The sequence below is a fragment of the Lynx rufus genome, unplaced genomic scaffold, assembly GCF_022079265.1.
Source record: "Lynx rufus isolate CCGP_SWC_20201006 ecotype Redwood Valley unplaced genomic scaffold, mLynRuf1.p SCAF_1, whole genome shotgun sequence".
Classification (NCBI taxonomy): Eukaryota; Metazoa; Chordata; class Mammalia; order Carnivora; family Felidae; genus Lynx; species Lynx rufus.
Window position 1 is genome coordinate 123861334 of NW_025814823.1, and position 21874 is coordinate 123883207.

The following is a 21874-nucleotide window of genomic DNA, read 5'->3' on the forward strand; positions in this document are numbered from 1 at the left end:
TTTCATCAACCCAAGTTTAAGTCTCGTTATATAAACTTTTTTTTTTTTAATGTTTATGTTTTGTTTTGAGAGAGAGAGTGCAAGCAGGGGAGGGACAGAGAGAGGGAGACACAGAATCTGAAGCAGGCTCCAGGCTCTGAGCTGTCAGCACAGAGCCCGAAGCAGGGCTCAAACCCATGAACCATGAGATCATGACCTGAGCTGAAGTCACATGCTTAACTGACTGTGAACCACCCAGCCACCCCTAAACATTTTTAGATAATAAAATTTGTCCTGTCTTCGGGCAGAAAGAATTTCACATGGTAAGTGAAAATACAGGATCTCCTGATGTAGGCTGAAAGTACATGCTTTTGGGCCAATAACTTGACAGTTTAGTCCTTTCCTCAGTAATAAATCTTTGTGAATAATTTGAACCACTCCCACCCCCTGCATACACACACGGAGACATACTGGGCATTTCAGAGTCTAGCCTAAGTTTTTATGTTTCTCCCCTCTCAGAGGTGGCTGTGGACTCTTCCAGGTATCTTTTAGACCAACAGGGTCTTGTACCATCAGGATTGTTGTGTTAAAACTGCACCAGAGGGAAATCACGATCTTTGTGGTCTTAAAATTTTAAATCTTATTTTCTTTTCTTGTAGGAATCACCAAAATCAAGAGAGATATTGTATTTGCTGCCAGCCTCTACTTGTAAAAAGAGCCAGTGAAATGAATGTGGGATTTTAAAGTTTTCACCACCTGATTACAGCTGACTACATACAAATGCTTACACAAGTATTGATTTGGTTCTTTCATCTCAAGGCAGTCGTTCAAACATTTTAATACGTATTATGTTTAAATCAGGCATCATGCTAAGAAAGCATACATTACATACACATTTATACATAAGCATTACATTTTTTTAATAAAAAAATGTACAGGTGGGCATTGTTTTAGTGAAAGGCTTAAAGTTTTTTAAATGAATTCAGAGCTATTAGATAACCACTGTGTTAAAGGGAACTATATACACACAGGTAAAGTGGGCATCCAAGAGGTATAGCAGCAGCAGTCCCTTAAAGGCTTGTACACCATGAAGAAAACGCATCCTCTTGCCTTCTGGTTGCAATCATTTTCCTTTAGAAAGCGGGCCAGCTTGATCTGAGCACTCTGCTACCTTCAAGGTTGGTGATTGTTCCTATAGTGATTGCTTGCGGTTGGTGTTTCATGCAGAGTTGTATGAGAGTCCTCCTCTTTCCTTTCTTTAAAAGGAGAATTTCTCTCCCTGAAGAAATCTGATACATACACTACCTATAGAGAACAAATTCTACTTAGAATGGGACAAAAGTATTTAATGATGTAATTTAATTTTAAAAACCATATACATAGTTGTAACAGTTTGCAAAAAATAAATATAAACAAAAGGCGTATGTTAAAGGGTACAGAAAATTAGTGGCCAACAGGAAGTTTTAATGTTAAAGGAAATTCTTCTAAAATTCGGAGTTGCTTAGTTAGGTCTTAAGTACAGCTTTACTCTGTTAGCACTTAACGTATTCTTCAGTTCATACAAAAAAAACCCAAAACGCCGTAGGCATAGCCTTTTACAAAACTACATGTAGTAGTAAGTTTTTATAACTTTTAGGAAAAGCAGCATAGTTTATTATCTGCTGTCTATCCTAACATGACTTAGTAACATCGGTGTTCTTAGTAAAAATTACTAAGCCACAGTATCTTCCTTTGTATAGTTTTTTTCAATAGCACATGTTTTCTACTTACTTATCCCAGTGTTTATCAGTATCAACATATAGGCTGCCGTCCTGTATACTTACAACTAATATTGCCACCAGAGCTCCTTGAATGAGTCCAGTTAGTACATCACTCCAATGGTGCTTGTAGTCAGAAACTCGAGAAAGACCCACATAAATGGATACAGCAACAAGACCAAATTGCAGTGTGGGGCGTAAGAGTCTTGCCCAGTCTCCCTTCATCCTGGCTTGAAGGTAAAGCTAATAGAAAGGATAAGAATAAAGAGTTTAAGATACCAACTAGAAACTTTAGTATCACCACACCCCTAAAGTGTTGGTGTTTGAAATGATTAATAGTCATTAAATGTTAATAGTCATTACCATTAATAACCACTGAATAATCAGAGTATAAATTATATATGGAATAGGGCTTTAGGCAAGCATTCTTATGCTCATTAACACCTGAAAAGTTAATCTTTTTAAAAACCAAAACAGGGGTGCCTGGGTGGCTCAGTGTGTTAAGTCTGACTTCAGCTCAGGTCATGATCTCGTGGTTCATGAGTTCAGGCCCCCATCAGGCTTTGTGCTGACAGCTCAGAGCCTGGAGCCTGCTTTGGATTCTGTGTCTCCCTCTCTGTGCCCCTCCCCTGTTCACGCTCTCTCTCAAAAATAAACATTTAAAAAGTTTGTTTTTAAAAAAGCAAAACAAAAAGTGCCCAAGAAACTTGACTTTTAGAAGAGTTTATTACTGTATCTAGACTACTTTTGAAATTGTAAAAAAGACAATTGTTGACAGCGCCTCTTCCTGTGTTTTGTGTTGTAATTCTGATTAAGAGGCAACTGTTATCAGTTCCAAGTCTTGGGATAAACTGCTAGCATTCTGAACACAAGGTTGTCCTTATTCTGGGCCAACCTACTAAGTTTTCTGCCCTGTTTATCTAGGGACTAAGTTTAATTCATTCAAACAGTTTACTTGACAGTTCCACAATCCTCAGGTTACTTTAAAGGATAACGAAGAATAAATAATCTGTATTTATAATACAGTAATCTGCCTAAATAAGTACAGGTTCTCTGATCCAACAATGAAATACATTTTCTGATTAGCACCTATACACCCTTTTAGTTCCATGACTTTAATCAGGTGAGAATTTCCCCTCTTCTCTGTCAGCCTGCCTTTGACTTTGGGTGCATCCCTAAAGACTTGACCCGCTTTAAGCAAATCTGGTCTCTCCTTTTGAAAAAAATTTTTTGCCTTATTTCTATCTAGTAAGAATATGCCTTCAAAGTATATTTCAAAAATTCTGTTTGATAATTTGTGATTCATACACTTAATCAAATGCACTCCTCAGAAAACAATGTATGTTGGCTGTGTGCATTGGCACTGCCTATTTGAAATAGATACACAATCCATTCCCAGCTCTTTGACCACTGCTGTGAGCATTCAGTTCTCAGCAGCTGGCAAAGACTCAGAGGTTATCTAATTTTATCAAGTTTTTTACATGGTTGTACAACATGGTTGTAAAAGAACATGAGTTGTTCAACTGAATTGCACTCATTAGCTGGTTTAAAGTCCTACTGGCTTTCTGCAGAGCCCCTCCTTTCCTTTTTTGTTTGTTGTTGAAGCTATAAAAACATAAATAGTAAGAGGCTTGTCTCAACATTCTGGAGTTGAGAAGAAAGTCAGTTCTGGTTGAATCAAAGTTTGCATCTGGCAGCTGAAGCCAATTTGGCGACACAAACATGCCAGTTAGAGTCCCCTCACTAGTTCTACCTTAATTGGAATTTTTTTTTTTTTCATTTTCAGGATAACAGTACCTTGAGTGAGGCTGAAGCCAGGTTTGGATATTACTGCCTAAAAGTGCAGCTGTCCCTATTCTGGTTATTTAGTTGCCTCTGCCTTTACATATAATTGTTAAAGGCATCGGTTCTGCAGACTAAAAACATATACCTATGAGTTATAAATCCTTCTATGAGTGTATCTTAGGGAGACCTGCACCTGTCTCTGCTAAGGACATAGCAAGAAAAAACAATACCAACTCTAAAATGGAACTTCCACTTAGTCCTATGTTGTGCTTTCAATTCAAAGGAAACTCAGGGCGCTGAAGGTCCTTCCTCACTTAGAATTCTAAAATCTTCAAACAGTATTTTCCTTCCAAAGACCCTGACTTTAACACAAGGTTCAATATACTTCAGATGAAACCTTTACCCCTTTAAGTTTTCCCCTTACATATCTACCCAAGTATAGGTGTTACCCCCATCTCTGGGGATCCAAAGATTACTTCATCCTAAGGGGGTACTAGGAATCCCCCCCCCCCCCCGCCCCATTGTGGTTATATACCTAACTTTGCCCTCCCTCTAGGCTCTGGCTCCTCTGATGACTAATGGCTGTGGCATGTATGCAGGCTGTGGTCAGAACAGTGGTCATAGCTCTGGGTGAGGTTGGCTAATTGTGCTTTGTATTTGCCTGCTCTGTGTTTCCCTGAGTCCAAGATACTCAAGAGAGCTCTGGGAAGGTCAGGCATCACTTAACCTATAGCCCTGTTCATCTCCATGAAAAATCTTCCATTTCAGTAGACCTCCAGGGGTAAATACTGAGTTTCTTGGACTTTGGATCACTTGCCAAGTCTAGACTTTGACAACTCCCCACCCATGTTGCCAGACAGCTTCACCATATCTTCCTGGTGGCTCCATGTCCAAAGCCTTTCTCAGGTTCTGCAGTACAGATCCCTTAAGCTCCTACCCTCTGAAGGCACTAGACATTTGAGTTCTACCACTCATCTAACTGCTTCCCAACATCATTACCTATTGGCTATTGTTTCCTTTTGCATTCTTTGACTTTGTGGGTTTATAACCTTTTATTCTGTTGCTTGTCCTTTAAGAGGAAAGAAAACAGCATATGCTCCTTTAAAAAGTTTCTGTCAAGGAAAGAATATGTTCCTAACTGCCTTAGAGAAACAATGTCTGAAGCTCTCACCACTGTTCTACTAGTCCTAGATATAGGGACAGAGCTCATGGATTAATGCCACAGCTGATAATAAGAAGGCTCTATAAGTCCCTGCCTTTGCAAACTCCATTCTTACCCCCAGTCCCCACACATACCTATGCCAATCATATAGGCACTAAAACACATTCAAGGGTCGCCTGTCTGGCTCAGTTTGTTAAGCATCCAACTCTGTTTCAGCTCAGGTCATGATCTCACAGTTCATGAGTTCGAGCCCTGCATGGGATTCTCTGTCTCCCTCTCTCTGCCCCTTCCCTGCTCAAAATCAACATTTAAACACACACACACACACACATTGGTGGAAGGAAGTCCGTTCCTTATCTTGGAAAACTCAGAACTACAGAACTCTAATCCAACATTGTGTACAGTCCTGACAGACTCTCTGGCAATCTTACAAATTCCCCTCCGGGGCGGGGGGGCGGGGGCACTGTCTTCCCACAACACAGTTGAAGGGGGAATGGGAAGCCCCATTTGAACCACACAGCTCTGCCTTTACTTTTGAGAGGACACTGAAGATGACCCATGACACGCCTGACCCAGACATCTGCTGCACTGTATTCTCCCTCTGGAATTTACACTGGAAGGATGAAAGGGTTCTCTTTTTTGTTAGAAGTGTAGAAAGGATACCTAAAAGGATACAGGATAGGCTACTTGCAAACTCAGCTTATAAGGATGTAAAAGCTATGGTTCAGCAATGACAGCAAGCCAGTGAGTAAATGGATCAGAATGGCAGCCACACTGAAAAGCCAGGCGACCAGTGAGACTGAGCAAGTTCAGTTCCGTTACCTGGTGGGAGGCTAGTTCTGGACTGTGTTATGTCTTTACTATCAACCTTTTTTTTTTCTCTGGGAGATCGAAGTGAGTCAGTTGCTTACATACAACCAAAAGATAAAAAAGCCAGTTACCAGCCACTCCTGTGTGTTTAACCAAAATCTCATTTTGTTTTAATTTGGATTCTGACTCAAATGATGAAATTTCACTTTTTAAATAGGTAAGTTTCAATTTGAAAAGGAAAACCATGTTTATACACCTGGGTTCAAACAGCAAGAAAAAACTTAAGAAAATGAAAACCCATGAAAACAAACATATTAAATGTTCGCTGAAGTGGACATTGAAAGAGTCCATTAAATGTCCATTGAAAGAGAAGTCTGGCACTAAGCACAGGATTTACTTCCATGACTTCTTTCTACATACACTATAAGGTGTGAGCCTCTACCATAAGCCAAATAGTTATCTACCATCTCCTTCAGTCTCCTCTGGCCCATTCTGATTCTTCTCTGAGAGTGGTGCAGTTTGGCCTCACCTGGCCAATGAGTATTTCGGTCAGCTGGTGGGAGATGGGGTCCTGCAGAATGAGAGAGATTCTAAGCCTCTGGATCCCTCCTGATCCTAAACATCCAACTTTCTGGTGAAGGAAGCTCCAAAGTGGAAAGTTCACTACTAGAAATATGAGAAAGGGTAGAAAAGGCCAAACCTTTTCTACCTGCAGCTGGTGTAGTTGGTCACGGAAGTACTCCCCAGAAGCAAAGACAACAGTCGTGTTTGTTGAAGGAACACCTGAGCCTACCACTAGGGTCACCCCTGCTGTCACATCGAGGAAAAGGCAGGAGGCATGTGGGTTTCCATAAGGCACAAACAGCATAAAGAAGTACTAATAGGAAAAGCAAAGATCTATCCTACACTTAACTAACCTTTACACTGCTCCCTGCCCCCATTTTCATCTATTGAAAAAGGCAGGATAGACCTATATACCACAGGACTTGGAGCAGAAATCAACCTCAGGGCTCAAAAGGAAACCAGTGAGGCCTATCTCTATTCCTCCCTGTCTGCAGCAGGGGAACTATTATTTGAACCTGACCACACTGTGTTAGAGCACATCAGGTACAACCACTGATTGTACATAGGCCAGTATGTAGGGTTAAATGTCCAGCATCTTTTTTTTTTTTTTAAGTGTCCTCTCTTATTACTCGGCAATCAAAAAAGAATGAAATCTTGCCATTTGCAGCTATGTGGATGGAACTGGAGGGTATCATGCTAAGTGAAATTAGAGAAAGACAAAAATCATATGACTTCACTCATACGTGGACTTTAAGATAAACAAAAGAGATGAACATAAGGGAAGGGAAACAAAAATAATATAAAAACGGAAGGGAACAAAACAGACGAGACTTATAAATACGGAGAACAAACTGAGGGTTACAGGAGGGGTTGTGGGAGGGGGGATGGGCTAAAGGGTAAGGGGCACTAAGGGATCTACTCCTGAAATCATTTTTGCACTAATGATGCTAATTTGGATGTAAATTTTAAAAAATAAAAAACAAAATTAAAAAATAAAGTGTCCACTCTTAACAAAAAACCTATTGAACATGGGATGGAAGTAAGTTACTATGCCCAGTATTTTTTAAAAGAAATAAGGGCTTCTTAATGGAGATCTTACTAGAGACTCATAAAGGCAATTTCTTATTCCTTAAGGCAACAAGGACAGAGGAATCGATATGCTCAATATAACCAGATATTTAAACCCAGAGAGGATTGTAGGAAGACACTCTACCATTCAGGCAGCAAATGCTTCCCTGACAAGTGCAGAGAGGTCTTCCTCCTAATCCAGAGAGAACCCAACACTGAATCTCTATGAAGAACCTCATGATAGTTTTATAGAGCACATGAAGACCTGGTCAAAATAAATAGGAGTTTTCAATGTACAGGGCCACAATGGAACAAAATTAGAAGGTACATGTTTTTCTTTTTTCTTTTTTTTTGTAAAAATTATTATATATACATCTTTTTTGAATAAGGAAATTCAATGTCTGTTGACGCAACTTTGGTATTCTTTGATTATTTTATTATCCCCAAAGGGTAGAATATAGCCTTTTTTTGCCTAAAATTTCTAAAAAAAATATTAGCTTCTATTAAACTAACTATTCTATTAAAACAGATTGCTATTTTAAAATCTGATTGCTAATCAAAATATTTTTTGAAGCTGATTTATTTTGCCTTTCCTTGATCCTGTAACACTTAACTGCAAATGCTGTTGTCTCACAAGAGTTTCTTAACCTATTCGTAAAATGAGAGGGTTATTTTTTTTTTCCTTTTTTCAATTTTAAAGTAGAGTCGGTGGGCCAGCTTGCAAGCTATGAATGTTTTTCACATTCGGGGTGCCTGGGTGGCTCACTAGGTTGAGCATCTGACTTCTGATTTTGGTTCAGGTTGTGATCTCCCGAATCTCAAGATTGAGCCCCGCAGCAGCGAGAATGCAGAGCCTGCTGGCAATTGTCTCTTTCGCTCTCTGTCCCTCCCCCACTTGTGATCATACTCTCTACATAAACAACTGAACATTTTTAAAGAATAGTTTCCCCATTTTAAAGGACTTTTTAAAAGAAGAATATGCAACTGAGACTGCATGTGGCCCACAAAGCCTAACTATGATCTGACCTCTTACTGAAATCTTCTGCCGACTCCTGGACTAGACCAACAGCAGCATGTTCAACACAAAGAGATATTCCTTGCTCTACTTATTTGAAATACAGCTTCTAAGCCTAAGCCAGGCAATATATTGTTCCACCTACATTTCATGACAGAACTGGCCAGGAGAACACCCTAAGACTGACCTCTGTTTAGTCTTCTCTAGGCTTCAATTTCACCATCTTTAGGATTCACAGAGTTCCTAAATTTAGATGTAGAATCCCATGTTACAATTAAGATCCATGTAGTTCCTGGGCTCTCTTCACTTGCCCAATGCTCAGCATTAATTCACAACTTGGAAAACATCTTCATGAAATATCTCTAGGTAATACATGGTGAGTGAGAGGTAAGGGGTTGTACAAATCTTAAGGAAATCAAAGAGCCAGATTCAGACAAGTGGGCAACACTATCCAAACACAGCAGGTGGGGGTGGTGAGACCCAGACACAAGCCTTTCTGTGGCAGGGAAGGGGGTCTAGCTGAAGCACCTACACTAAGGTACTTGGGCCCCCACTATGGTAATTTATACAGGAATTTCATAAAAGACCGTGACATAAACAATCTGAGATTTCAGGCTCAATAGTACAGTGCTGGGAGAATTTTTTAGTGCATTCCTTTAGTATATTCCAATACATTCCATTTATATATATGGATTGAAAAAAGAACAGTCTCATAACATGGTTCTTTCCTGGACAGTCAAGTAAATTTGGAATCTTTGGCATTCAGCCTAGTTCAACAGACATCACTAAGCACAGAAACTAGCTATGTGCAAAGAAGCCAGGCCATATGCTCCTCCAGCCTAGGTGGTTTTCATGGGTGCTGACTGGCACTGTGTGAAGTGCAGGGCTGGGCTGCCTGCCAGAGGTGAACAACAATGGTCAGGAATATCTTCTCTTAAGATACTTCTTCAAGTAGAAGTTAATTTCTGGGTGTCAGGATTTCCTGACAAATTTTGACTATCAAAAGCCATCCTCAGAATTTAAATGACTGTACATCTCCACCCAAATCTGGGACTGGCCCATGATGCCAAGATGCCTAGGGAAACAAGATGAGTCATTGCCTAAGGAATTGGCAGAGGAGGTGGAGTGGTTAAATGTTTTATATAAATGTGAAAGCTGGAAAGTGGGAGCCATCTGTGTGTTCAGGGGCTGAAATAAAAGCTTGGGCCTACATCCACATCAAGTAAATATTTCCACTGCTTAGAGTCAGTGAAATGCAGTGCACGACTGCTCCGGCCAACTTTCTTCTCCAAAAAGGCCTTGGTCTCTGAGAAACATATTTATTGGAACTTTTCATTATAATTTTATATCTAATAGCTCATACCCAATTACCAAACTACAGTGTCAGTAATTTTCCCTCTGCTTATAGCCCTAACTTGCCTCCTCATATGCTCCTGGGTGTCCACAGAGCAGGCTTACCACTGAGGCCCTCTAAATAATCATTTTGTCTTCTGTACATTAGTTTTATATTTTACAGAGGAGCCCTCAGTAAAAGTTTATATCTGACTGAATATACATCTATTTTGAGAAGGGTCAAAGGAGCAAAGATGAACAGTAAACTATAGGATATGGACGCTGATACATCTAAGAATATACTTTACAATTAAAAACAGGTGGTAAAGTTGTATGTCATCACCTGACCTTCAAAATAATTGGACTAGGGTTAAGATCAAGCAGAGAATCAGCAAACCAAGGGAACCTGATTAATAAGAGACCAGTAGAGAGCTTACAGACCTTAATAGCCTCCCAAGGCCCCTACTTCTCCATTTATAAAAAGGGTGGCAACCATCCCTCTTCTACTTCATGAGGATTACTAGAGTCAACAATTAAAGTAGTATCAACGCAAATCATCTGTATCAACCTCAGATTCTTTTTTTTCTTTTTTTTTACATTTTATTTATTTAGTTTAAATTTATTTATGTATTTCCTTAGTATTTATTTTTTCAAGTTTTTATTTAATCTTTTTTTAATTTTTTAAGTTAATTTATTTTTGAGAGGGAGAAGCAGAAAGGGGGAGAGAGAGAGAATCCCAAGAAGGCTCTGCACAGTCAGAACCCACGACGAACTACACTGTTCGAACCCACCAACCCTGAGATTGTGACCTGAGCTGAAATCAAGAGTGGGGCGCCCAACCAACTGGAGCACCCAGGTGCAGATTATTAAGTCTCTCTCCTTAAACACTGAAAAGATACTGATACATGCAGATGAAGGACCTAACAAAGCTCAAAACCTACCCTGGTGAGGTCGGCTGTGGGCATACAAATCACATCCAAACGTTCAAAAGCCATCAGTGTAGTCACAAACTTGTGCTTTGGGAAGATTTCTCAGGCTACTAATGGCTCTAGCCTTCATCGCCCCCTGTCTCTATACCCTATTTAAAAAGAAAAATATACAGTGGCTCCTTTTAGAAAGAATGCTAACTTTTCCTAGTAAGATAAATGAACAGAGGATATTGGAATAGTACTTCTTGTTACTCCCTTCAAATAAGTCACATTCCTCATGGCACGTTTTCAGAAACATTTGGGTGTGTGTTTTCAAAAAGAAGCCCTAAATTCTGCTGAATTAGTACCCTGTTGCTTCCTCACAAAATTAAATTAACCTAAGACAAAAGACTTAAAATCCAGAAATGCTGAAGAAGCCAAAATTAGTTCTACTGAAATGGTTGTGAAATTGTGGGTTTGAATTTTATATAACACACACATCTGTAATTTTTATATTCTTTTGACTTTTCAAATTTGGTTTTTCCAATAAAAGCAGGATTCTGGTAAAAATTGATTTTAAAATATCTCTAAATGAGACCAAATTAACTCCCAGCAGTCTACTCTTAATATTACATATCATGGACTTATATGTAAGCATTAAATACTTCTATAGCACTTAATGTGACCAAGGGGGAGAAAAAATTTACATAGAACACAACTATATAAAAGTCCATTCATAAGATTGAAAGTTACAGCTGATCCTTTAGGGTGAAGATCTTCTCCCCCTCTCTTAAGAGTTTTTCTAACAAATTTTGTTGAAAATTTGTTGGAACTTCGTTGGAATTTATTGGAAATTTGTTCTTAACTTTATATAAAGAGAGAAAGAGACAGAGACAGACGGAAACTGGGAACATTATAAAAAATAAGTCAACTGAATTGACCTTTAAAGACTCCTTGTAGGGGCACCTGGGTTGCTCAGTCTGTTGAGAGCCCAACTCTTTTTTTTTTTTTTTTTTTTTTAACGTTTATTTATTTTTGGGACAGAGAGAGACAGAGCATGAACGGGGGAGGGGCAGAGAGAGAGGGAGACACAGAATCGGAAACAGGCTCCAGGCTCTGAGCCATCAGCCCAGAGCCTGACGCGGGGCTCGAACTCACACACCGCAAGATCGTGACCTGGCTGAAGTCGGACGCTTAACCGACTGCGCCACCCAGGCGCCCCGAGAGCCCAACTCTTGATTTCAGCTCCAGTTATGATCCCAGGGTAGTGGGATTGAGCCCTACTTAAGATTCTTTCTCTCTCCCTCTGCCACTCTCCCCTGCTCCTGCTCTCTCTCTCTCTCAAATCATACATTCATACATATTCCTTGTATATGCCCTAAAGCTGGGTCTTCCTAAAGCTACTCTGGATACACATTTGTCTCTAGATATGAAGAATGTAGATGCAAATATTTTCTAACTCTTCACCGTCAGCTTTGTATACTGCAGGTGCAAATGGCCATGCTGCTTTCTGGACTAGCAATTAGAAGTGGACCTGAAAACCGTATACATGAAAAGCTCCTGAAGCAGCAACTGCCTCTCCCAGAAGCCGAAACTTTTCTAGTCCCGTGGAAAGCCATCAATGAAATACTTCAGAAGGTGAAAGGAAAATAAAACCTACTCAAAAGGAAGCAACAACTGCCATCACATCAGCTAATCAAAACTCAACTCCTAAACCCAGCAGCCGCCAGGAGGAAAGAGGCCAGGCTGCCGCACCCTCCTGCCAAGCACAGGGGGCCAGGGCTCCCAGTTAGGGTAAGGTTATCACAGCAGCGGTCACCTTCACCTGGTATTTCAGATCAGTGACCTGCTGTGATTACACAGAAGGTGTTGCTACGTTCCAGGAAATATGTCCCAAAGGGAGGGCACACATCAACCAATTCTTAGCACCAGGTTTACAGATTTGATGATTAGGTTTCTACCGTTGTCAGGAAAAACCTACTTCAACAGTGAAGACTCCCTACAGTCCTGAAGGTTCTCAATTTGCAACCTGCTCCCTAATTGTGTCCGTTTGCTACCTTTACATGAAGGACAAAAATACTTCTGAACAGTTGTAACTGGCTTTGGCAGAAGCACAGGCATCCATTCTCTCAACTGCGGCCAGCAATGGAGCACAGCTGATGAGATGCCAGGGGTGGCCACACAGGAGAGGACACCCAGGCTGAACACATGAATTGTATGCAGTACATAATCCCCCATAAACAGAGTACTTACTGCCACGAACAGCATGCAGTACATGGAGAATGAAGAGTGGCCCGAGTAAAAAGACAATCTAGAAGAGAAAGAAGAGAAATGTCAATTTTCCTTCCTAGAGGCAGATAACAGTCTTGCTATCCTAAATCTTACGCCATAATAAGTACATCTCTTTCCCCTCACCTTAGAAATCAGATGAGTGGGGAACAGGGACAGTTAGGACAGAAACATTGTAGTCTTGAGGGACGGGGTGTCTTATTACTGAGACTTCCAGGGTAGAGACAAACATTTCTCAATTAATACCTGACAAGCCATAACTAGTATAAATGGTCTGACTTCATGACATATAAACTTAACTGACCATGATTTAAGTTTTATTTTCTACTTGCAGAGTTTGTCCCTGAGTACTAGTAATACCTCCTTTGGAACACTCAGAAGTTGACTACCTTTTCAAAAATAAAATCACTTTTAAAAAATTAAAAGTGGCATTTTAGCATTTTAAACAGGCACACATCTTACGTTAGAATTCCCACCAAAGTGCTTTTGTTTGACATATATTTTAAAATTATACACTGATAGTCCTGTACCAAATGAATCCTCTTTCAATATTATATTCTGTAAACATGTGAATATTTACCACCTAAAAATGACAGAATGCTTGCAAAACTTAATTTTATGGCACTTTTTGAAAAGGGGAAAGCTCACTAACATTCATGATCTAAGTTCTGCTTACATAGTACTGGCCAGTGATGCAGAAAAGGCAAGCACACACATCTGACAAAGTAAAAGTACTCCATGCAAATGCAAAAGATGTATCAGGCAAATAATTAGGATGTTTTCCTACATAGAATAAGAACAAAACCAAGAAGGGCAGGCTTTTAAGTATTTTACTTATTACACCTTGCTTGATTCAAAAGGAATTTGGTTCCCTGGATTCAGCGAAGAGAATTTAAAACATCAGAATGTCAATCTGTGTATGCAACTAAGGGTGGGTGGCAGGAGAGATTTCTTTTTTTTTTTTTTTTTAATTTTTTTTTTCAACGTTTATTCATTTTTGGGACAGAGAGAGACAGAGCATGAACGGGGGAGGGGCAGAGAGAGGGAGACACAGAATCGGAAACAGGCTCCAGGCTCCGAGCCATCAGCCCAGAGCCTGACGCGGGGCTTGAACTCACGGACCGAGAGATCGTGACCTGGCTGAAGTCGGACGCTTAACCGACTGCGCCACCCAGGCGCCCCAGGAGAGATTTCTTAAGCCTGTATTGGCGATGATCTACCAAGAATTATGATAGTCTTTTTCATAATCAGACACATCTCTAAGAAAATGAATATTCTCACTTCTTGTACCAGCTAGGAATTATGTAATTAAATCTGATAATTATTGTGAATTTAATCTATGTAAAACAAGAAAAATAAATTACTTTTAGCCTTACTATCTGGCTGTAGAGAACAGATCAATACAAATCCTTACTTTAAATCAGATAATTAGAGCAGAGTTCTGTACATTTTACGTTTCAGTAAGTTATACTGATGAGCCTATAAGTAAATAAAAGCCAATTTCAAGGACTGTCAAATCCTATCAAGCCAACACAACCACGATCAAAGAAATGTTTTCAAAGCCAAGCAAGTTCAAAGTTTCACAAAGACTTCATGTTCAGAATATTCACTGTACACTGTGCTACAAAGTTATAAATTCAAAAGTATGTGATAGTTTTATAGTTTTAAAGAGTTCTGATTCAGTCAGATTTCGTTAGTTAAAAACAAAATGGTTTCGGTTTTTTATTCTAAGTGCATAAACAGACATTTTATTCAGTATAGAATCAGCCAAAATAACCTGTGACTTCAACAAATGGATTAAAAGACACAAATAAGAACTCTATTTGACCTCAGTCTCTAAGTCTTCTTCACCCACAGTAAGTGATCAAATAGATCACGGTAATACGGACTTTTATTACCATTAAAAACAGAATAAAACACCAAAAAATAAAATTATTTTCATACTCCATATATATCTCTTTACTGGAATCTCTCGGAGATACAGGTCTTATGTCTGAAACTCACAAATGAACAAATAATTTTATAAGTAGTTTCACAAAATCCAAAAACTAGGAACACCTGGCTGGCTCAAGTCAGTATAGCACGAGACCCTTGATCTCAGGATTGAGAGTTCAAGCCCCATGTGGCATGTAGAGATTACTTAAACATAAAATCTTTAAAAAATAATAAAAATAAAATAAGATCTCAAATGTAGTGAAAATGCAGAATGTTTTCATCATAGTAACCTCACTGAAATGTTTAAGATTTTGGTCCTGGCCTCCAAACACCACCCTGTTCTTAGATTTCCACCAATCCTAGGCTACCATCTGACTTCATTATAATTCCTCCAATGAATGTACACAGATAAATAACTACACCAGCTTTCCATCAAAGCTTAAGAAAGTCTTTTCAGAAAGAACATTTACAGAAAAAAATATATATATTCTGAACTGCAGCTATTTTCACTAGCTCAGGCATGGACTATTAAACTGAGCGTGTAGACAAGTCTTGACGATACAACTTACTGTGAATGGGATTCTATTCCAAATGCCAAACTTCAGATTTTCTCTCTCTTGGGAGAGCTCATTTAACTTGGCCTGAATCCCAAAGTCATAGCCTTATAGCCATCCACCCCTACTGTGTCTGTCAGCTCTCCCTCCTCAAGCCATCATTCTTCCATCTCAGTTTTCCAACATCTACATAAATGCTCAGCCTTATCAACTGCCAAACAGGCAAAAACAGCCAAATCCAACCTGTATCAGTCATCAGAAGCAAGCAACTCACATAAAGCGTTTCTTCATTTTATACATGGCATTTACGAAGTATTTTGGGGCTCATGAGGAGATTGAATCACAACCTCCTAAATCATCTCAATGTTCTTGCCCTCCCTCAGATTTTCCTCCTCCCACACCCGAAAGTTAAAAGGCACAAACCAATTATATCTTTAGCTATTCTCTTAGTTTGAAATGTCTACTTTGCATTCAACGTTGAACGATGGGTTTCCTGAATACAGAACTGTAGGTTAATGCTTTTTTTCTCATTACTTTGAGGGTATCATTAGACTATCTTCTGGTTTCTACTTCTCTATTAAAATAGAAGCTATCTGTCTGCCATTCCCTTCTGGGTTACCCGTCCTTTGAAACTGCCCCCCGACCCCAGCACCTCCACACCAAAGTCTCCACTATTCTCCAGTCTCATGATCATATGTCTAGTAGGAATGTCTTCTTTATCTGATTTAGTATTCGTTGGCTTCTCATTTGTATACTTCACCCAATGCTGAACAGGGTTCTGCCATCATACCTTTTCTTTATTATGTCTCCTCCATGCTCTTCTCTTTTTCTGAGATTCAACAGGTTCAACATGTGACACATTTTCATCCTATCTCTCCATATCTCTTAACCTTTCTTTTATACTTTTAATCTTGGTCTGTCTTCCATTTCAGCTCTGAGCCCTTTCACTGTGTCTAATGTGCTTAACCAGTCTATTTATTTACATTACTATGTATCATTTATAAAAGATCCCTTTGGTTCTTTTTCAAACCTATGGTCATTTTCCACTCTTTATCCTACATTATATTCTCAATCTCTTATTTATACACAGTAGACAAACTTATTTTATATTCCATATGGTAATTCTAATATCCACAGCCTTTGAGAGCTTCTGTAGTTTGTCTTATCTCCTGACTCTCAGCATAGTTTTCTTCTATGGATGTTCATTCTTATGAGCTCGTGTCCTTGGAACTCTATCTGTGGGGAATCGTAGAGGCCTTGGTTTAAAAAGAGTTCTTCCAGGGGTGCCTGGGTGGCGCAGTCAGTTAAGCGTCCGACTTCAGCTCAGGTCACGATCTCGCGGTCCGTGAGTTCGAGCCCCGTGTCGGGCTCTGGGCGGATGGCTCAGAGCCTGGAGCCTGTTTCTGATTCTGTGTCTCCCTCTCTCTCTGCCCCTCCCCCGTTCATGCTCTGTCTCTGTCTCAAAAATAAATAAACGTTAAAAAAAAAAAAAAAAAGAGTTCTTCCACAGATGTTTGTTCTCTTCTGATGGGTTCACTACCAATCCATTTTAAAATTCTTTTTTTTTTTTTTTAAGCCACATACATAGTATGAATTCTGGCCCCAGAACAGTGTGACTGTGGCCCTCTAGTTAAAATTCTTTCTGACAGCCCCCCCACCCCCCAGGAGGATGTTGCCCTTTGGGAATCCTTAAATTATCCCGGAGTGTCCCCTCTGTCCACACTTCACTGGCCTCAGCCTTTATCTCTTGTGCCCCATGTTCAGAGCCCATCCAAACTCAGTCTAGGCTACCAGAAAGTGGCACATAATTTCAGGGCACATATCAGGTTTACAGCATTAACAAATCCCAACCTCAGGAAAATTCCTTTACTTTCTCATAAGCATGGCTATTTATTAAAAAGATTTATTTATTTATGTTTATATATGTTTTAATACAGAATACATACCAACATATGCATATGTGGTGTAATATATTACCCAGCACATGTAAGTCTATCAGTAAGTATTTCTAATCCTCCATATGGCCAGAAATAGAGGCAGGCTTTTTTAAAACAATAATGAGGACTAATAAAATGTTATCTAGTATCAGCTACTTTACTAGGACACATATACTTTGGCAAAAAGAGTTTGTTTTTCATTACAAAGGGGTCAATGCTCATAAATGTTTCCAATTATTACTATTCCACCACTTCACTAGCTACTAGTACCTTCTATGTGCAGGTATTTAATACACAGTATTTCCACTCTATAAAAATCCCCATGGTGGGGGCTGTCAATCCTATTTTGTACATAGAGACCCTGAACCTCCCAGAGGTTCATTAACTGGCTCAAAAATCACATCCCTTTGAGGCTTAAATCTGAGTCCTCACAACTCTTTCCCACTGTGCCATGATCCCACTCCTATGGAAGGCAGGGTAGACCCAGAGGCAGCACTGATCCTGCCATCTCCCCAGGGATCCTGGGAGCAGTCATTAGAAAGAACAGGAGTACAGCTTACACAGGGCAACTTGTGTGAAGTTAAAATGTAAAGAAGAACTTAGATAATCTATGAAAAACCAAATGTCAATGTGTAAATTATTTTAAGAGAATACTAATTTGTCCTTTGTCCACTCTAAAGGCCAAGTAAAAGGAAGTCAAACTGCAACATGAGGCATTTTCTCCAAATGTTATTTCCTGATTACAAAGTGTACACAATAGTAAATTAACTTGAAGGACATGATAAATTTCCTTTCTGTGGTAACCTTTAAACATAGAATGACCCTGTAATAAAGTTAAAACATGTCCCAAACAAATGCACAAAGGAACAGTTTCCCAAGTATTAGTACTATTTTATTTCAAAAGGATTTTTACAAGCAACAGCTGTGCTAAATGCTCAGGTAATGAGCTCTCAGGCTCTTATCTTTAAAAATCTCACATCTAAGATACCGGGGGAGTCAAGTAGGCAGTGAATGGGGAAAATGGGGACTCTCACAATGCACTGATGTGAGTGCACACTTTTCAAAGGGTGATTTGACAATATCTATCTGTATGTAAACCCACCCAATTTTTCCACTCAGTAATTCCACTTGAGGGCATCTATGCCAGCAAAACATGCATGAGTGCAAAGATGTTTGCTGCAACACAGCTACACCAACTCGAAGACAATGGTTCTATCACTATTCTTCTGAATACTCTAAATTAGCTAAAATGAATTAAATTAACTCTATGTGAACTGACAAATTATCTCCAGGGCACATTTCAAAATATGTCATTTATTTACACCATATAAAACGTACACCTTCACATTTAATGTAACAATACACAGAAAAACAAGGACATACAAACTGTCATAGGGAAAGGAAATCACATGGAGATTAAAAAAAATCTTTCCCAGGGGCACCTGGGTGGCTCAGTCGGCTGGACGTCCGACTTTGGCTCGGGTCATGATCTCGCAGTTTGTGAGTTCGAGCCCCGTGTCAGGCTCTGTCAGGCTCAGAGCCTAGAGCCTGCTTCAGATTCTGTGTCTCTCCATCTCTCAGCCCCTCCCCTGCTCGTGCTCTGTGTCTGTCTGTCTCTCAATAATAAACGTTAAAAAAAAAAAATTTTTTTAATCTTTCCCATTTTACAGTGATATTACTGTAATAATACGGTAATACTGTGTATACAGTAATACAGTAATACTGTAATAATACAGTAATATTACCAGACAATACAACGTGGTATTACAGGGATTATTTACATATACACACACACAAACACACAACACACATTTATATTTTTACATGTATTTATATTTTATATATAAACAATGATAATCAAAATATCTGATACGCCTGCTTACACATTTCCTACAAACCTCTTCCACACCAAACACACACGCACGCACCCAAACTCCTCTCCCCAAGCAGCAGTGTCTGAGCACACGCACCACGCCTTCACATTCACGCCCAGAGCCCAGCACTGACATGAGCCCTGGAAGCTTGTTCTCACATCTCTCAATGAAATGTCTTGACATTTATGTGTATTTTTAAATATCACAAGTGTTTCTAGAAACATATTTGCACATAATTTCATACCACTGAAATTCAGCATATGAACTCTGGTTATTACCAGTAACAGAGCCAATAAACATGTGATTTTGATACATGTGTTTGGAAGGGGGGAAATTTTTTTAAAAAATCAGATTTCTAGAAATGTCTAGAAATACAAGAACCATAGGATATCTCTCCCCCAAAAGTTACAGAGACAAAGATGAAGGTAATAAATGGCAAAAGAATATAAGATGGTCCCAACCAAAATTAATTTAAGTAAAATACAGCAAAAATCAGGTAAATTCATCTTATTTGCTTGAACCAACCAGAGACTGAGAAATTATTTCACAGCAGCAAAAACTGTCATATATTTCTTGAGTTATTTTTTACAATGATTTTTACTATATTTCCATTTAAAGCTACAATGAATTTATATGGCATCAATTTTAACCAAGCCATATTATATTAAAGTGACATGCCTATCTGAAATAAAACAGATGTGAGTATCCTATTTTATTCATTAATATTAATGCATCAGCATCAAATACCACTTCATAGCCACTAACATCAGTGAACCATACACTAAACAATCTAATTAATATCTGTAGATATCACATCATGAACCTTAAAGGAGAGAAACCAGCAGGACTGTGAGAAAGGAAAAAAGGGGAGAAAGCAGGACACAATTCGTATGTGTACAGGGTATTTTAAACCCTTGATTAAATAAACCAAGTGATGATTTAAAAAACCAACTGATGATTAAAAACAAATGATCATGTGTCTTCTGTTTATGGGAGACTCATATGGAAGGCAGGACCCTAAAAAGTACAAAGTTGCTGCGAACTCTGAGATAAAGTAAAACTGGGTGTGTCTTGAAAATCAGATGATTGGGGCATAAATGGTTCTACACTCTGAACAGGGAAACTCTGTGTCTCTGACAGATGAGCAGAGATTAGGTTGTGACAAAGGTTACTGACAGAAGGGTAAAACATACTTAAGTGCACTGACCAGGGGAAGAGAGGTCACAAGTTCCCTATGGCATGAGAGAAAAATTGATGACTTGGTGTACAAAGACTCCAACTCACCACAGTGGCACTACCTAAGACTTAAAAAGGAAACAAAGGGCAAATGGTAGATTAAACAGAGGACATAACTCTGAAGCATTCCTATGCCAGCAACTAGTAATGCTTTACCTACCTCCTACCCTCCCCCTTGCCTTTTTTTAAACACACTGAACAAAGAAGACTACCCTCACTAAAAAGTAGATTTCAGAGCGAGATAGATAGAAGGAAAAGCCAGTTCTAAATCAAGTGCTCGGGTGTTTTTTAAAGGGGAAGAATGCTAGCCAGAGACAAGACTGCGAGCAAGACCTCTACTTTCAAGCCTTTCCCAAAAAGAAAACCTGAAGGCCAGCAAAGCCTGTGACCACCTGGCTAGCACACTCCACTTCCCACCCTGATGCAGATCACAAAATCACCACTCTTTGTCACTGGGCTCAGGAAGGATGAGGTGCACTGATGTGGATGATGCCAGTAGCAAGAGGAAAGGGAAAAGCCCCCACAAATATAAAATTATTAGAGCCCAACAGGAAGCTGGCCAGACAGGTCACTCTCCGTTCCTTTCAGAACAGAGCAGGGGACATCGCACTAGAGCTCGTGTTACCAGAGGACTAGCAGAGTGCCACAGCACTTCTCACACAACCTTTCTACCGAACGGACAAAGCAGGAGAGTCACACTTCCTTTGGTATCTGAAGTTCTTCTGCATTAGAAGAAAAGAAAGCTGAGGTCATACAATATTTAGGTATCCATGTTAGTATATTTAGATTAGAACTGAGTGGAGGAAAGCTGAATATTTTTTACAAGTATAAAAACAAAACCACACCCACCTTACTCTCCTGCTTCAGGTCTTTCACTTGCACAAACTGCTGATTTAGAGTAACAGACTCTTCCTGAGCCCACCAACTACTGTGGAACCATCATCATCTGCTACCCAACTACTTACAATTCCCAATATACACCATGTTTCATGGTCTCTGTGTTTCTTCATCACTGTGCCTGGAATGAGCCTCCCAACTTTGATAATTACTTCACAAGAGTCAATTCAGCCACTATTTTCTCCAAGAAACCTTTCTTCAGCAGCTAGGCTGAAGTTATCTCCCTTTCTTCAAAAAGGAAAGAGATGTCTATCATCAGTGAACACATCTATCCCTGAATCCACCTTCTACAGTAAATCATCTGTTGTAGTACTTTCTTCCTCCATTCCACCCAAAGCTGGGTAGGGGCAGGACAAGACTTATAAATAGGAATATCTGGGTTTTTTATTTTAATTATAATAATTATTTTAATTATTTATTTTAAATAAATAATTATTTATTTTATTTAAATTATCATTTAATTCATGAACATTTCAGATGTTCATTAGAAAAATTCAGAAGGTACAGAAAATCAAAAGAAAAACTGATAAATTCCCAACCTCCCTGAGATCCTATCTTTTTTCCTTTTTTTTTAAAATTATTATTTATTTGAGAGAGAGTGTATGTGACAACGGGGGGGGGGGAAGGGAGAGGGAGAGGGAGAGGGAGAGGGAGAGGGAGAGGGAGAGGGAGAGGGAGAGAGAGAGAGAGAGAGAGAGAATATCTTAAGCAGGCTCCACATTCAGTGTGGAGCCCAATGCGTGGCTCCATCTCACGACCATGGGATCATGAC

At 39.4% G+C, this 21874-nt stretch overlaps 2 protein-coding genes across 3 annotated transcripts in view; one reads left to right on the forward strand and one right to left on the reverse strand.

Annotated features, from left to right (window-relative positions):
* MTREX (Mtr4 exosome RNA helicase) overlaps positions 1 to 760 on the forward strand; it is a 106608-nt gene extending 105848 nt beyond the window's left edge. Inside the window, exon 27 of the mRNA XM_047086584.1 lies at positions 639 to 760. Coding sequence (XP_046942540.1) covers positions 639 to 691 — 53 coding nt within the window. The 3' untranslated portion in view covers positions 692 to 760. The remainder of the gene's footprint in view (positions 1 to 638) is intronic.
* Positions 761 to 855: 95 nt separating this feature from the next.
* Positions 856 to 21874, reverse strand: part of PLPP1 (phospholipid phosphatase 1) — a 91118-nt gene continuing 70099 nt past the window's right edge. For both annotated transcript variants that reach the window (XM_047086606.1, XM_047086597.1), the window contains exons 4-6: positions 12634 to 12691; positions 1803 to 1979; positions 856 to 1284 (exon numbers count right to left, since the gene is read on the reverse strand). In XM_047086606.1, coding sequence (XP_046942562.1) covers positions 1153 to 1284; positions 1803 to 1979; positions 12634 to 12691 — 367 coding nt within the window. In that variant the 3' untranslated portion in view covers positions 856 to 1152. The remainder of the gene's footprint in view (positions 1285 to 1802; positions 1980 to 12633; positions 12692 to 21874) is intronic.